The sequence below is a fragment of the Ambystoma mexicanum genome, chromosome 6p (genome assembly GCF_040938575.1).
Source record: "Ambystoma mexicanum isolate Mex_15411 chromosome 6p, UKY_AmexF1_1, whole genome shotgun sequence".
NCBI classification, from domain to species: Eukaryota; Metazoa; Chordata; class Amphibia; order Caudata; family Ambystomatidae; genus Ambystoma; species Ambystoma mexicanum.
In genome coordinates, this window is record NC_090935.1 from 1,227,335,379 (window position 1) to 1,227,352,996 (window position 17,618).

At 44.7% G+C, this 17,618-nt stretch overlaps 1 protein-coding gene across 13 annotated transcripts in view; it reads left to right on the plus strand.

Annotated features, from left to right (window-relative positions):
* Positions 1-17,618, plus strand: part of TLE1 (TLE family member 1, transcriptional corepressor) — a 126,945-nt gene that overhangs the window by 75,108 nt on the left and 34,219 nt on the right. For 8 of the 13 annotated variants that reach the window (XM_069625893.1, XM_069625892.1, XM_069625885.1 and 5 more), the window contains 3 exons: positions 1,637-1,781; positions 2,590-2,777; positions 7,292-7,368. In XM_069625893.1, coding sequence (XP_069481994.1) covers positions 1,637-1,781; positions 2,590-2,777; positions 7,292-7,368 — 410 coding nt within the window. The remainder of the gene's footprint in view (positions 1-1,636; positions 1,782-2,589; positions 2,778-7,291; positions 7,369-17,618) is intronic. The other 5 variants (XM_069625887.1, XM_069625894.1, XM_069625897.1 and 2 more) reach the window with 1 other exon arrangement.

Consider the following 17,618-nt stretch of genomic DNA (forward strand, 5'->3'; position numbering starts at 1 on the left):
TTTGTTAACCACGAATAGATCCCAGGGAGCCTTTAAAAATGAATAAAAATCGAGTAGAATCTACTTTTTTTTAAAGTTAATAATCTTTTTGCCACTTTCAAAACACTGCAATTAAACTAAACTTGCGTTTTGGTTTTACCATATTTTTGTACCTAAAGTATATGCTTATCCTCCATTTTGCAGTGCCTTGGAATCAATTGGACATTAGTCAACCTATCATTGGCTTAAATGAATCCCATGCCCGTTGTCCATTTGCTTTAACGTTGAACAGCCCACTAGAGAAAAACAAACCGGGGCAGAGTGACATGGTATTTCTCGCTTTTGTGCCAAGTGCTAAAGTGAACCTGCCAGTGGAAATGCCTTTGTCCCGGCAGATTCCCCCCATCTTTTGAATTTGTAGTAGGGTTGAAAGACGTGCTTGGCTGCTGCATCTCGGGGCCCATCTTTGACTGATGAAAGGAGGATCGGCCAGATTCTGTTCCTTTTTCCCCAGCAAGTGTCCTCCCCCCGTCAGCGGCCAGACTCCCTTGAATGGTCAATGCAAGCAAGGCTCTTGACTATACCCCTTCAGCAGCAGGTCTATCATGTATTTTATATTGTTACCCATAAAACCAGTGGAAAGGTACATGTGTAGTGATGGCTTAGTCCATTACTACAAATGCACTCTGCGGTGGAAATCTACCCTCTACTCATGTCTGATTGCATGTTCGGCTCACCTCAGAAACATGCTGGAGTGGGGGGGCGACTTCTAGTCTTTTACCCACTGTTCTCCCCCTACTCTCAATCGGGGGACTTGTTTTGGGGGAGTTGGGGGTGGGGAGGCCATTTCTTCATCTGTATCGGTCTGTGAACATACCCTACTGTTTTGCAACTCTGACCAAAAACCTGCTCTGAACAGATGCTGGTCTTCTGTCAAGATCTCTCCATAGTGAAAACAAACGTGCTTTTGGAACTGTAAGACAAAAAACGTTTTACTTCCAATGATAGATCTGTCAAATGGCAGTGGGTTCGGAATCAACAACCTTTAAAGTTCAAATAATGTGGAGAGGTACCAAATGAGTGGACAGGATGATGAATACTCAATTGCTCCACTCCCCGCTCAACCACCTCCCTCTGGCCTCTGAACCCTGGTCTGGTTCATCTAAACCCGCATTCCCGGAGCTTCCAATGATCAGCTTTCACTGTTTCCAGGGATGGTGTAGTCCTGCATTTCTAATGGCAATCTGTACTGGAAGTGCTGCAACACAAAAAAGGGACTGGGCGGGCTTTGCCTGACTGTGCTTTGCATGCACTCTACATTTACGTTTCGTTCAGTTCCCTGGGCAGGAATTAATTCAAAATATGTTGATGTGGTGCAAAAGCCTCGACGGCAGCCAGAATTTTTCATGCCTTTTGGCAGAAGTAAAACACATAATCACTTTCAACAGTTCTTGCTTGGGTTTTCATTTTGGCAGGAGTAGAAAAGGTCAAACATTTTCTCGCTTGCAAGTTAATGCTGTCAACATTACGTGGATTTATGAAAATTGGCTGAGGGAGTAGGTGGTAGGTGCCTAGCGTGGCAGCTGCTGTTGTGATAAATTGTGTAATATGGCCTGGATTAAAAATAATACTCATTTTATTTGTTTAATGATACCAGCATGAAAAAGCCACCACGCCTGGTCTGAAGTCGAGCACGCCAACACCACGAGGTGACTTGCCAACTCCAGGCTCCAGTGCTAGTTCTGGCCACCGTCCAAGCCTGGGAAAACCTCCGTCCATGGACCCTATGGTTAACCAAGCCGGTAATGGATGCCCTTTCTAGTGTTCTGTACATGATTCCTGGTGGTGTACTGTGTGAATATTAAATGGAGGCCTTTCCTCGCTCCTTCATGTTGGAGAGAAATGATTCGAAGCAGATGTTTGTACTTACTTTTCAGCAGCTGCACCGATTTCTTTCACCAGGCTATTTACACTCGGCTTTCATTTATTTTGAAATAATCCAGCTTCTCTGAAGGTGGCTGTAAGGTATAAGGCTTATTTTCATTAATGCTTAAAGCTTCCCGCCGACCTCGTTTTCTAGGTCAGTTAAATGTTTGTGGATTCCTGTCTGAAGAAATAGCAGTGCTATTGTTTATTTACACAGCTTTCTCTGTGTAAATATTTGTAGACATGCGTGGTTTCCATTTCTGATCGAACTTCAGAATCTGAGCAAGTACTGGTTTATCATACATGCCAGGGCAGGTGTTTTTGGGCGCCTTAAGGTGACATAATGTTGACATTGTTCGTCATAGACCACGACGTGCAAGTATAAACAGTCTCCCAAAGCTTTACCATGCTTAACCCCTTAAGTGCCAAGGACAAGTATACTCGTCCTTTTTGCATAGACTCCAATAATAGCCTGGCACTTAATACAAGTCTTAATTTTCCTCAACTTTGAGGCATCCCACGCCTAGCTGTTCAAAGCTGTTCCTATGCTTTGAATGCTTATGGGGCGTTCATTTAACTTTATTTGTACACTCTGTGATCAACAGTGCAGATGATGGCGCATGGTATTTTTATGTGTATGTTTGCCGTGAGTGCTGAGTTGTGTACTTTCTTTGTTTATCCCAGCAGCGGGTCTAAGAACACCAATGGCTGTTCCAGGCCCATATGGCGCACACTTTGGTATGGTTTCACATGCAGGAATGAATGGAGATTTGACCAGTCCAGGAGCCGCCTATGCCAGTCTGCATAACATGTCACCCCAGATGAGCGCTGCAGCTGCTGCCGCTGCTGTTGCCTACGGTCGATCCACTATGGTAGGTGCAGTTCAAAGTTGGGTGTATTTTGGTACTGTGACGAACCAAAGGCTTTTTAGCATAGTTATGCTTCAGAACTAAAGCCAGGATAGAGGCGAACTGATCTTTTGTTGAACATTCATATCTCCACCACTAAAATCATTGGGACTGTTGGCGTTTCATTTTACTAATGCATGTTTTTACCAGTTTCTCCAGTCCCCAAGCAATGCCACATATATGCTTTAAAATAAACACACGTGATTGGAAGTCTGGCTTTAAAGGGCATTGTAAGGGGGCAGAAGGAGGAGACTGACACACAGGTGGCATGCTTGTTGGCATACAATTTTACTTAGTAAAAATATAGGAAACCTGACTCTAAGAAGGCTTTCCCTGCCTCAGCTAGTAAGGATGCCGTCGGAATGGAGTCCACTGTTTTTTCAAAATGCAAACTTCTATCCCTCACACTTGTAACTAATACTAAAGGGGTAAAGATCTTCCCCTGGACAACCTTCTACGATATATTTTATTTATATCGTGCCTATGCACAAGTGGTTCAAGGCGCCGCGAGGGAGGGTAACAAGAGGAACAAGACAACGATCTTCCTATGCCTAGTGACATTGAGAGCGTGCAAGTGCCAGGGGATGGGGAGGAGGGGCAAGTGCAAGACCTAGGATCAAATATGAAGGCAGGAAGAGTGGCCAGGAGGTGGCAGTGCAAGGGTTAAGTGCAGAACAAATAGGTGATAGAAGTGCACGTATAGGGGGTTGTAGGGTTGAAGATACAGAGCCAAGTGCAGGGTTGCCAGGGGTGGGGGCGGTGCAGGTGTGCAACTGGGAGGGCAGGAACCTGGGCCTTTGGTTCAGAAGGTAGCCAGGTAACCAGTGCAGTATCAGACAGGAGATCGCTAAGGTAGCGGAAGAGAGAAGGCCGATGCGAAGACGAAAGTCTTGAGCTGCTTCCAGAAGCGGAGATGGTTCTGGTTTCAGGGAGGTAGGGAGGCTGTTCCAGAGGGAGGCGCCAGCCGAAGAGAGATCTGCCCCCAACTTGTTGCTTGGAAAAGCATCTGACCCGCAAGGAGTTGGAGTGGAGGAGCAAAGTGCTTGAGTAGGAAGATAATTCAGAAGAAGAAGCTGCAGATATTCTGGTCCCAGGCCCCAGTAGGCCTCTTGGACAATGCGAAGAGTCTTTAACTTGATCCTTGTGGCTGCTGGGAGCCAACAGAGATTTTAGTGCTGGAGAGATACGATCCCTTGGCTTGAGGCCAAGGGCAAGTCTTGCAGTCCTGTTTTAGATGAGCTGCAGAGGACGGAGAGTAGAGGCAGACAGATTTAAAAGGAGGATGTTACAGTAGTCAAGCCTAGAGAGAACCAGAGTGTTGGAGACAGTGAGCTTCTGGGAGAAGGAGAGGAAAGGAAGAATACCTCTGAGGAGATGAACTTGGTAGTTCGACTTCTTGGAGACATGGGCAATATGAGGAGAGAAGGAGTCAATGATAATTGTGAGGCTCTTAGCCTCGGAGGTGGGAGCAGGAGGAGGGCCACAGGAGGCTGGCTCGGAGAGTGGCGGGAAAGAGGTGTGTGTGTGCGCCGATGAGGATCATCTCTGTCTTGCTTGCATTCAGGCAGATATCATTGGCGGCGCACCACTCCTGGATTGCAGTCGGACAATCCGCGATGAGAGTGGGAGAAGTGGTGGGAGAGGGGAGTGTGAAGGTGAGCTGGATGTCCTACGCATAGCACTGGAAATTCGGGCAGAGCAGCAATGCGTTGGGAAAGAGGTGCCAGGTATTGGTTTTACAGCCATGGAGAAAGGTTAGACCCTTGAGGAACACTGCAGGATGAGAGTGACATGGAGATGACAAAGGACCCAAGTTGGACCTGGGAGGATCACTCGGAGGAAAGAAGTCAGCCCGGCCAGAGCCTGGTTATCAGTCGGGTGAGCAGGATGGCTTTTGTTGACCTTGTCAAAGGCAGAGGAGAGATCAAGTAGGATGAGGACAGATGGGAGATTAGAATCAAGGTTAGAGAGTAGGTCTTCACGGATGTTCGAGAGCAGTTTTGATATTTCTGGCTGCTCTAAAGCCCGCTATAATTCCAATTTCCGGTGGGCGCTTCGCCTGCGCAATTGACTCCCGTCTCTTGATCTGTCCTTTCCAAGATGTAAAACAAAGTTACAGCTTGTGGTGTTTGTAAAGTTCTTAGTTCAAAAGAAGTAAAGTTCCAACTCCATCCTTATTGCCCATAGTTAACTCCACTATTGGGTGTCTGGAGTTTGCCTCCCTTCTCCGGGTATCTTGAACTCTGTGCTTTCACATTGCCCAGGGACGTATCTAGAGAAAATTAACTTCACTGATGCACATAGAAATCTATCACGTCTAATAAGTACCTACGGTATTATGCACACTACTAAGAAGATACCTAGTATATTTAAAAACGGAGTATCTAAAAACCATTCTCGTTGCCCCACTACCTACACGAGGGCCCACTAACAGTGCAGCACCTATCTTTAATTTACAAGGGTGGAGAGCACAAGGGAACCACAATCTAACCAGCAGGTATAGCTCCCCCTGCATGCCTGCACAGTTCAGTAGTGTCCGAGACACCCCACCACTGGCATATGTTGAAGGCCTTACACCTGGTGGTAGCATCCAAGTCTACATGGCGGTGGGCACAATCCAATCATGTTTACCAACTGGATAACTGTTCTAAAAATCCCCAAGGCGTGCACCAACTCTCAAAGTTGTCCCCACCACCCCTAGGGCATAGTATTAAAAAAGAATGTTTACACACATGCTAAATATAGGCATTGAGGGCAGAACATCTTTTTTTCAAATCATATCCGAAGGCTTCCAAGAATTGGATATTAAAAGGCAGTTACCATGGCAATACATTTCAGGGAAAAAGATGTAATGTCACCAAAATCAGCTGCAGTGTTAAAATATATTCACCATGAGAGAAATACAGAGCCGGGCTAAAAAAATGAAGAAATCAATCCCAGGCAATCACCTTTGCAATGACTTAGGCCATTTCTGGTGCTCCTTTGCTTTGGGAGGGCGGTTTTCTTCAATTGGGAGTTGACCTCAACTCACTGCGCAGGCCTTACAGTCTGTGTGCTATCAGGAAGGTTCCTCTTGAGCTCCTGCAATTTCTACAAGACCATCTGACTGGTTACTTTTCCTCTGAAGATCTTCATCAGAACTAGTGTGCTGGCCACTTTACTGTGACTTTGCTGGTTTCCCAAAGGTCCATCATCTTGATCCTACTGGCTTTGGCAATGCTGGTTCCCCCATAAACTGTAATTGTGAACACTTTTTTTTTTTTTAGTTTGGAATGACCGTCTACAACCGCTAGCTGTGTTCTGTATAACCTTTATTTTCCTCCAAACAAAATTTTGCAAAGGTGATGCATATAAGTGTTACTGACATCACCCTGTGTGCTGGATATGTAAAGCATAGGACACGTTACTCACCTGCATTATTGTTCATTCTATAATTTGATTCCATTTCTAAATTCAATTATATTAGTGGTTGCAGATTAAATTTGCTTGTGTGTGTGTGTGTATATATATATATATATATGTGTGTGTGTGTATATATATATATGTGTATATTTTAATATAACTTTGTGAGTAATTGTTTTCTTGGGTGGCTGTATGAACTCATTTCTTTGTAGTGCTCTACAGCTCACATTACTCCCTCCTAATATAAACCTGACTGCTCAGCCACTCTACCAACTTCTGCAGTACAGGCCTATTTAAGAGGTGGGTCCCAGAGAAGTCTTGTAAAGTCTCACCCCTGTTGGACTTTAGAAGAACTTGCCTAACATACATTTGGGAACATAAGAACAGGCTGCATGAGATCTTTTCAGCCCTTTACCAAAGCAGTCAGAACCTCAGTTGGTATTTGTCTTCACTAATGTTAAAGCTAATCCTACTTGTGACCTTACAGGACTACCTTCCTGTTTACATCATTTTAACAAGATTGCGTGGATGCATCCACTATTCAGATTTTCATATGGGTGGGTGGCGGGGGGGGGGGGGGATTTTTGATTTGGGTGTGTTCAGTTTTGGCTCTAAAGTGGATCTTCGGCATCGCATTGTGGAAACCAAAACTAAAGTTGGAGAGAGGGAATGTTGAATTCAAAAAAATGGTAGGCATCCACAGTCCTTTAGCCGTCTCGTCTGCGCTAATGCCATCTTCTTTTCACATGATGTTAGCGAAATTGAGGTACTTGTCTGTAATAAAAATGTGTGATTCGCCAAACAGCCTCCCACCTCATCAACTGCGAACGCGGTTTTCTTTACCACTGCATTTATTCCTGGCTTATCCCTAATTAATACATTCTTCAGTGTCTTTTAGCTTGGCTCCTTACTGCCTCATATTACTGGTGCCTATACTGGTTTTTATTTTCTATTTCCTGAAAGATTTTTTTTTTACGTTTTAGAATTCTTGAAACAGACTTGTGCATGTGATTTTCCTCCATCTTTTAGTAATTTTCTTCTTTTTTTTTTTTTTTGTTAACCTTACTCCCTTCCAGGTTGGGTTTGATCCTCCCCCACACATGAGGGTACCTGGAATTCCTGGAAACCTATCTGGAATCCCCGGTGGAAAGCCGTAAGTAGTTTTTCCAAATCAGCTAGAACAATGAATGCTTTTTTTTTTCTTTTTTTTTCGCATTACTTTTTGTTAGTATCTTTCTTTTGTGTTGCAGTTGGAAGTAAACACTGTTGGCACGCATAGGATCCGCTGGTGGGCCATCTATCTAGGGTGAAGGATAGGCAAGAGAAAACTAACCCTTTCAAGTTTTTTTTTTTTAATACACATTGTTAGTACAGTTTGTCTAAAGTCCAAGGGCTTCATAAAACCGTACATCTGAGACAGTAAATAAGCTCCACTTTTGGTATAAGGCTGTGCCATCAGAGAATGTTGGTAGCATGGTCACAGCACCCAGGCTTATCTTGGGAGGGAGAGGGCTGCAGCCTGGTAAACATAAATTGTAGCATACATATGGTCCAAGGAAACAACAAAACACTATGCATTTAAAAATAAAGGGTTTATTTAAATGCAAGTAGGTCCAGATAAATCTTTGGGAAATAAGTACTTAAACACAATTATAAAAACCAACCCCATACCTGCCGTATCCTATAAGAATTACCTTATTGAGAATACAATCAGTAGTCAAGGTTAGTTAAACCTATAACGCATTCAGAATGGCAGTCAGCCATTCTTGGGGAGTAAAACCAGGTTATATATACTTTTAGAATGCCATCAGTAATTCAATGGTAGTAGACCCTGTCAGTCATGCACTGACACTGTTACAGAAATCACTTAAACCAACAGTTTGTACACCTTGCAACATTACTTTTTAGAGCTCTGTTCAGAGTTAGTAAAAAAATGTGTATACGTTCTGGAGGTGCCTCAAGCTACTCAGTGACAAATATTTTAGAATGCACTATGCAAATCTGGTAGCAATGTATTTCAAGGTAGGTGAACCCTATTGGTGATCTTTTACTCATTCAGCTAAGCATACTAAAACAGTACCAAAACTTGTTACTGTTTAGAATGTGGAACACTATTCAAAGTAACTTGTATTTTTTACATGTGACCGCTTAAATAGTAGTGACTCAAACCCACAAGTTACAGGAAAATGACAGTAATGACAGTTGCACTATTTAACTAGTAGTGGCTTGCACTAGCAATTGTTAGTTAAAACAAACACTGACTGGTAAATCAGTACTTTTGTACTTGTTACAATTTCCAGTCAGAATCCTTATCAAAGTCTTTCCCTAGTCTATAACATGAGTTTTCTCAGAGGCAGAAGAGTACTCTAGTGGTCTAGGTGTCCGCTGGGGGCAAGTCATGATGGGGTTCAGTTGCAGGAAAAGAGTTCCAGTGAATCTCTTGTTTAACAAGTAAGTATTCGCTTCAGAGTTAAGTGTTAAGGACTTCTGAGAAGGCTCACAGTATGCGTTCCAGCAGTAGGCCTGGGCAAACTCCCAACCACACGAATCGCCACCCGCACACAATTCACACAAGACATTGGGGGAAGTATTACCCAAGCGAACACAGTACCTTAGGAGAAGATAGCAGCTTCGGAGTGGTGCCTTCAGGATGCAGCAGCACATGATCCAGTCCCTGGTTGCTTGGTCTGGAGACGAAAGAACTGGACACTGGATGGGAACTTGCAGCAGCAGTCGACAGTGGAGGCTTCCAGTGATGGACTCTTCACACTTGTTGCGGCTCTGTGAATTTGGTGCCCTTTTACTGCATCCTGATGAAGAATAAATATCGCTGGTTGGATTCTCTTCACTAATCTGGTCCTACACTCTGGTGAGGGGACTTCAAGGATTTGATTTGTGTCTCTGGAGATACAGAAGGAGTCCACCAAAGTTTCATATGGATTCGGACTTCAGAAGACAATGCATTGCACTCAAGCTGGAGGTTGCAGTGTATTGGCTGTTTGCAGCCCAGCAAGGCCGCAGCACGTCGTCGGATGGCTCAAAATGCAGGTGGTCGTGAGACTAGTGGATCTCACTAGCCTCTGGGTAGGAATCGTCACACTCGGTTGGAAAGAAGGGTAGGGTTGTATCTGGCTCCGGTTACACAGCAGGCTCTCTGGCTGCTGGAAATCGATACATATGTCTTTACTTCAGATTCAGCTCCAATGATCCACTTGTCAGCAGCTTCCAGGTTCGGGGTATTTATCAGGAACTACAGTACAAGACCTGCACACACTCCCTGCAGTTTACAGAAAGGGGCATTCTGGCTATCCAATCAGGACAGCCAGCCCCCCCATTGGGACCTGGTTCCTTTCAGGCAAGGGGCAAGACAAAGGGCTGCAGAGTTTTGGACTCCATTTTTTTTTTTGTGCCTTCTCAGGCGCTCTCTAGACCCTTGGCAGAGAATACAGAGGATTCCTGCCGAAGACCAAACTTTAACCAAAGTAGTCTCCGCCTAGAATGGCAGGGGGAAGACATAAAACAAGCAAACGAGAAATGGCGAAGAAAGGAGCCCTCCATTCTAGCAGAATGATGGCACTTCTCTGCATTACCAAGGATGATTTAACAGCCTGCGAATAATATTCAATAAGGTAAAACTACTGCCACCAGCCATTCAAATAAACTTGAAATTGTAACAAATTGTTACTAGGTGAGTAAGAAAGCACGCCATATAAGGTGGAGTGAGCTGGCTCACTTAAATCAATGTAAAGGGGAAGTGAATCCACTTACTACTTGAACAGTAGTTCACCCAAGAAATAAGAGAATTAAAAAGGAAGCCACTGCATTTAAAATGTGTGTTGCCATAGTACATTAGTCATTCCAAAGTTATAGGAAACTAGAACTCCAGTCATACACTATGGAGAGACATAAAAACATCACCCATAAAGAGTAAGACTAGGTGAGCATGGCAAACGATTCCTACTCACCTAGGGAAAAGGTCAAATAATTACCAAGTCGTAGCAAAGAGTTGTGGGGTTCAAGATTTATCATAAAGATGAAAATGTTACCCAGCAGTCTCTAGTTGTTGCGTTCTTCAGGCCCCCATCTCTGGCAGGCATCTCCATTAACTAACATAATTTCATGTGTTTCCCACCTTGCGTTGGCTGAAATCTGGATTGCTGTTGCTTGCAGGAGTTGGTGTGTGAAGTGGGCAGATTTGCTGAACCCATTTTCGTCAAGTGAGCCTTGCTTGGCGCAATAAGAGAATGCATCAACAGGCAATTTAGATATGTGAAGTGCAGGAGAATGTGCAGAATAACCTTGATCTATGGGTCGGGCATGTATTGTGCCATGTTGATCACTTTTCCAGTATTACACAGGGAATTTTTATTTTGCTTAAAAAAGCGAGGGGTGCCTTTTTTTTTAATTTATTTTTCTTTTTTTTTAGCAGTATGTTTAATTGTAAATGCAATTGCAGGAAGCAGTCCTTGTTCCTTGCAACCATGGCGAGCCCAGTAACCGGATATCATGCCAAACTGTGAATTGCAGTATTTCTGGGTGATTGGGGATCAACACCCTTTTTTTGCAAAATCTGCATTAATGTTGTGCCTTTACGCATTGTGGCGTGGTTGCCAGAGAATGGAACTCTTCACTAAAACAATTTACCAATTTGCAAATTGAAATAGATAATTCTGCAGAATATTAATGTTACTGCTGATTGTGGGATTGTTTGAATGAGTCCATGTTCCTTTGCCGACACCCCGAAGTAATTTTCTCTGAAGAAATTACTTTGAAAAACTGTTTCTCTTTTTTATCTACATTTTGGGGGGTGGGGTTTCCAAACCCCCTTACCTATGCTATATCCGCTACCCAATCCCCCACCCCCTATATAGTTTGATACGTTTTTTCAAAGTAATTTCTTAAGAGAAAATTACTAAATTGTGGTCGCTAAAAGAACTCAATACTTTTTGAGTTATTGCAAATTCCAAAGAGGACAGGCAAGGCTTCTTAGTTGTTGGTATCCAGGGCGTATCATATTTCACATTTTGCACAATGTTTATGAAGAAGTAAATTGCTGGTTAAGTTTCTAGGATATAATCAATATATTCAGAGACATCCTTTAAGGTTTTCTGTGGCCCATTTTGACTTGAATTTAATTTTTATTCTTCTCGTTCGTCAAGTCTTGGTTGGCTAGTGTAAAATGACTTTTTTAGAAGAAAGTGTGGCGCTGATCCAAGTAGTGCAAAGAACAAGGGGGGTGTCCTGGAAGCCTCTCTGCCAGGGGTCCTGGGAGCGAGAGCCTTTCCCAGATTCTTTAGCTCACTATCTTTCACAGAGGAGAAATATTCCAAACATATCAGTCTTTGTTTGTCCTGCCCAGGGGCAGTCCAGCACCGAAATGCTAGGCAATTCTCTTCTGAACAAGAGTACCAACAGCAACCCCAGACACGTGTTTTGGTCTGGTTGGACCTCATCAGTAGGGTGGAGCTGTGCCTCTAAGAATAATGAGCAAGGGGGTCCACGTCTGGATTCCCTACTGTTGGTACTCTTTTTCAGAGGAGAATTGCCTATCATTTCGGGACAAAGACTGTTATGTTTTGGATATTTCTCCTCTGTAAAAGATAGTGCGCTAAAGACTCTGGGTAAGGCTCTTGCAGCCTGGACTAATGTCTGGCAGAGGGCCTCCCAGGACCCCCCTTGTTTATTTGCTACACCAAGTACTTACATTTTCTGTAGAGTTCCATGTCTTGGGAGAACAGATGGAGCTTTTTCGATATTGAGTAATATTTGCTCTGTGTGCCTGCTGTGGGGTTATGACTGAGCAATCTCAAGCCTCTCGGTGCATTGTAGTGTCTTTGTTTTCCTTTATAAAATATAAAGACAAGTTTCCCCAGTTATGTTTTCCAAAAAAAACACAAATCCACGTACCACTCTGTGTTGTGTATTGGTATTCTAGTAGTTGTATGTGTTGCTGTAGGATTGTGTTGCCTGCTTTGCCCGCTTGTGCTGGTTGGGTTCCATTTGTTCCACCTTCATGGCTATTTCAATGACGCTTTGGCTGACACTTGGGGGAAGGGAAGAGGAAGATGGATAGGGGAGAAGAGGAGCCGCCATTCTCGCAGGAGGAATATGATTTCCCTTTTAAGGAAAAGGGCGCAACCTTCTGCTCTTTGTGGGCACTGCTTAGCGGGTCCAGGCCACACAGTGCAGCCAATCTTCTGATATTATTTTTTTTGTAAATGTATGCCTGGCTGAAAAGAAAGGTTATCTTTTAGGATACAGCAACTATTTCTTTGACAGGCTACCACATGTTGCCCACCACCGGGTGAAGGACCTGTGCAAAGCAGGAGCCCTGGTCCTGTCAATTCGTAAAGCAGCAACGACATTTGACCCGCAAAGTACAAGGCCTTGCTTCCACCTCCTCCACATTTTCCCAGATGTCAATGCCCCTGAGGCTTCTGCCCTAAAATCCTTGCATTGCATAAGGATAGCTGGTGCCCAGTTTCACACACACATGTTGCACTCTTTCATTACTCAGTATCCCCCTTTTCTGCTGTCTGGAGGAAAGACCGCCCAGCATTCTGTGATGTCAGTGTTTTGACCACTGATCCTTGACATTTCTTTTCTCCACAATCTGCTGTAGTGCCCACCTCACTGTAGTCTTATTGTACAGCTCTGCCACTGTTTTGTGAGAACGCAGCCAGGAACATACCCGATGTTAGACTTTTTTCCAATAAGGTGCCTTAACACAGTATTAGCCACCAAAAAATAGGCCAAGCAATCAATTTCCAACTTCAGTCCGGTTTGCATCGAGAAGGTGCCGACTGTCAATGGACTTTTGATATTTTTAGCCACAATCCATGGTTCCCTAACACTGCCCTGACACAGTGCAGGGGTGGGGTCTTTGCTGCTGTTTTTGTCTGTTATTGGTGTAGAGCTGCGCTAAGCATTGATGCAGCTGAAGTATTTTCAGGGGTAATTGTGTGGGCTGGTGGTGGTATACTACTTGTCTGGTCGTCCGTACCTCAGATCTTTTTACTTCTTCCTATGGCTGTGCCTGCTACCGCTGCCAAAGGGATGGCATAGATGTGGTACCGAGGATTGTAATTTCATGTGGCCAAATTTGGTGGTTTTATTTTCTGTGGAGTACTGTCACACTGACTTTCATAGTTTGCTAGCAGCGCAGTGGCTGGATTGATGTAGGCCTGATGGTGGTGATGCTGGTGGACATCTGGATGCCATGTATTATGCGCTGTGAATTGCAAAGGTCTGTTTCACAAAGGCCGGCGGAGGGACTGGGGGGGGGACCCGTTGTGCAGGTGTGGGGTTAACTTCAATCAAAACTATAGCCACTTCATCTGGGCTTTTATTTCCCTTGTGATCACTACTGTTCCCAATGATGGGGGGCATACTTTTCATCCTTGGTGCCTTTTTTTCTTTTGAGAGATCAGTACTCGCCACCAGTACGGAGGGTTACAAAGCATATCCTTTCTCACTGCTCCTTTAACATTTCTGTTAGTGACGGACAAACCTGAATGGCTGGTGCCATTGGACCTGTCCTACTAACTTTTTGTGTAATTTGTACTTGCAGACTGTCTTTACAGATGGTGGCTTCATACTTTGTGAAGCCCGCCGAGGCTCCACTGTCTACAAGGACACGAAGCTGGGGAGCTGTTCTTTGTCTCCTGGGATGCCTGGCTGTCCTGAAAGGACATCCACCCCTAAAATGTGACTGTAGCATGAGTGTTGATTGGCTGGGTTCCTAGATAAAAGGCGAGGATCCTGAAGCTGTAGTCAAGTTGACCACTGGAACAGAAGAACTGGAGATACGTGCAGCCTCTTCAGCAACCAGAGAAGCCTGCTGAAATACAGCTACTGTGCTGACCCCATTTGCAAAGCAACAGGGAAGCTCTGAAAAGGATGGCTTCATCCCTTTAAACTGTTGTGCATAATCGGTCCTAAAACAACCTTCATTTCAAGCCATCCCACGACCTGCTGCAACCCGCCAATACCCTGGGACCCCGAGCATGATTGCAGTAAATTGTCTTGCTGTGACCTAACTCCCAAAACGTTTGTGAACTCCCTCTGGACCTCCAGTGGCAGAATCCCCCCCCTCAAAGTCCCCCCACCAGAATGCAGGACAGAGCAAGCAAGGTGAATCGTTCTGATGAGAACCATTCTTCATTGCAGTCTGTAAGAAGGCACCAAACCTGCAGTCCGACGTTGAGCATGAAGAATCCTTTGCTGGGAGTCTTTTCTCTCGACTGCTGCTGCAACCTCCCTTCCAGAGTCCCTCTTCATCACCATGGCCAAGGAATAGGAGACCGGGTCCACTGCTGCTGCATCGTGAAGGCATCAGCTGCATTTTCTTTCTCTCTCCTCGGGTACTGTGGGATTGATAATACTTGCCTTCATTCTGTCGCTCCTTTGCTGCTGGAGTGCTAATGCTAGTGTTTGGGTGTTTCACCCATACCATCCGCCCAGTCCTAACGCTTGTGCACCCATAGTGATACTTTCCCAAGGTCCCTGAAACTTTTTTGACCAACAAAAGCCCTTTACTTGGGACTTTGCCTTTTGTGCATCTGTGGCTTACCTGCTTTACCTCCAATCTGACTTTGAAGAACTCATACCTAGCTACGGATGGGATACTGAAGCCTTAAAGCCTCTGCAAATTCTTTTAAAGTACTGACTTGTCATTGTTGGTGTTGCTTAACCTTTTTATTGTGTCAACAGACCATTTCCTTGGTTGCTGTAACAAGCGACTTTTACTGAACTTTGAACTGTGTTCAATTAACTGTAGAAGTCTTAACGTATGGTTTCTTCACCTTAAATATTGCATTGGTTGTCTGTGGTGGTGATTAGTTTGAAATAGTACTTTTATTTTATATACACAAGGTTGAAATGAAAAGTATTTTGAAAGCACTATGTGGGTGTATGTGTGTTTTACTTTGGGCCAAATGAGTTATTTTAATTACCTACAGCTCACATCTCCTTAACATCAGCCTGACTGCTTTGCCATACTACCAATGATTGAATGGTACAGGCCTACACTGGAAGCTGAAGCGCTGTATACCAAGGGATAGTTTTATGAAGTCTTGCCACAGGTAGACTTGAGGGAGACTCCCATACCAGCCACCACCTTCCACTGGGCTAGGCAGTAAAGGCCTGGGATTTTGATTCTCCACTCACTCTTAAAGTACTCAGTCTGCGGTACTTTCCTGCTCTTTGTTGAGATCACCACACCTCCCCTTCTGCTGTGGAAGATGCTGTAAGGGACTGCAAGTGCACACTTCTCCGTTAGTATGAGTGCAGGTTAATTGTCATGGTCCAATACCTGTGTGTTTTCTTGTGCATCGGTCCCTGAGTGACTTGTGACTGAGAGGCATCTGTTGGAAAATTCCCTCAATTGACCACATGCAACTCTTCCCCAGAGCGCACAAAAAAGTGCTGCTTCAAGAATAGAAAGGCCCACAAACATCACTTTCCCCCCATGCTCTCCCCATTCCCGCATGACCCACACTCGTGGGGGTGTAGACACAATGTCCCATGTGTCCAAATGTCGCCCGCCTCCATGAATCCCTGCATATCTTTGCCAGGTAAATCGGAACTGCCACAAGATACCCTTAGGGATTCCAGTTGCCTCCCACTCCTTCTCCCAGGTGTCACCGACAAGCAGGTTTCTCTCTGGCGTCGTGAGACTGACACAGATGTCACCGGTCTCTGCAGATGGCACTTGTTTATAACCTAGTCCAATTCAGTGACAGTCACACAGTGCTGCTTAAGGAAAACGACCCTAAATCTCAATGAGGCTGCCCCCCCCCGGACACGCACTACTGCCCAATCCGCCAACCCCTCCCTCCCCACAGCTCTGCTAAATAGCTCTACACTTGGCCGAAGTAAGCCGCCACCAGCAACACATTTCCTGTCTGAACGCGCCCCGAGACTGAATGAGAGCTGAGCTTGACACCAACTTTCTAAATTGCAACCGAGTTTTCTCATTACCAATCTACAAAAACGCAAGTGATTTTGGCATGTCTAGGGCTAGTTTGGTCTTTTGCACTCCGTTAGTGTGAGTAAAATTAAGCTCCTCTGTCACATGGCACTTCGTTTGGCTGTTTGTAAAATTCCCTTGGATCATGGCGGGTGAATATTTCCATTGGTTAGGTTTTGACGCTAATGCTGCCCTGCCACCCGGAAATGAAATGCCAACCTATTCCACCCCGTCACAGTACAATATGGGGGTCCTTAACGAGTAACAGTTGACTACGACGTGGTTTGTTTCCTTCCAGTCTAGATGGTACAAAAGTACCTCCGACTTGGCCGCCTTTTTTAATGAGGACAAATGCCATTTCTGACGACTAGTGTACAGGCCAGCAACACGTTCTCTTACTACGCACCTGTTAAATTGGTAATTTTAGTTTAATGCACGCCCTTTATGGCGTTCATTTTGCATTGTGCGTTTTATACCAAAGTCCCCTTCGGCTGCCGCGGTATGAATGATGCCTTCCTCGTCGCAGTGCCGCTGCCTGTTTACATCTCATTCTTCGCCGCGCGCCCACCCCCTCCCCCTTGGCTGCCCTAACCTTGCTCACTGATGCTTGAAGCGCTCAGTCAGCGTTGACAGGAACCTCTTGCAGCAGCTCCACGCTGCATTTCACACAAGCGTCGATGAGGGCTCACTAATGGGAAGCCAGTGATCGCCATCTGCCATAATAGGCTATTGACTAATTGCTCTTTTTGTCACCCTATATTATTCATGTCATACATTTAATTCCGTTGCCAGAATTGCCAAGCGCAAGTAGTTTAGTGTTGTTGATTATGGTCGTTTTTACAAATGTTTATTTAACAAAGGAATAGGTTTTTAATTCTGTTCTTCCCTAATGTATTTTCATAGTTGACGGTCAGTTTGAGGGCGTACAAGCGTTATGCTTAACAAATTGTTGGAAACTTCGAGTAGTATGCCATAGTGTTCAAGCCTTCGTTCATAGATTATGGCAGACATGAACAGGGAGGAGCAATCGATGGCAGAGCAGCAGATTGAACATGCGGTTTGTAGTATGTCTTTGTATTGATTTGGTTGAGAAGAGCAGTGGTCTTCGTGCCAAAGTGCGCTCCAGAAGGTCCTACGGTGGGTGGAGCAGTCCCATTGATGTCACCTTACAATAGCAGTGCCAAGAAGATATGAAAGAGACCTGAAATAGTTGGGGCGGGTGGTACCGTGATCACTTGTACGTATCCGTGTTGGCTTTGCATGTGGACATTTGAGTTGCGACATAGTGTGCACACTAGGCCATGCGAACAACCAGCAAGGATCGCTCCTTTTTCCGTTTTTGTCTTCGTATTACCAATCAAAACTCTGATTTGCCATCAGTTGCATAGGATTAAATCAGTCTGCAGGTTTAACAATTTCAGTGATCTGTTAAA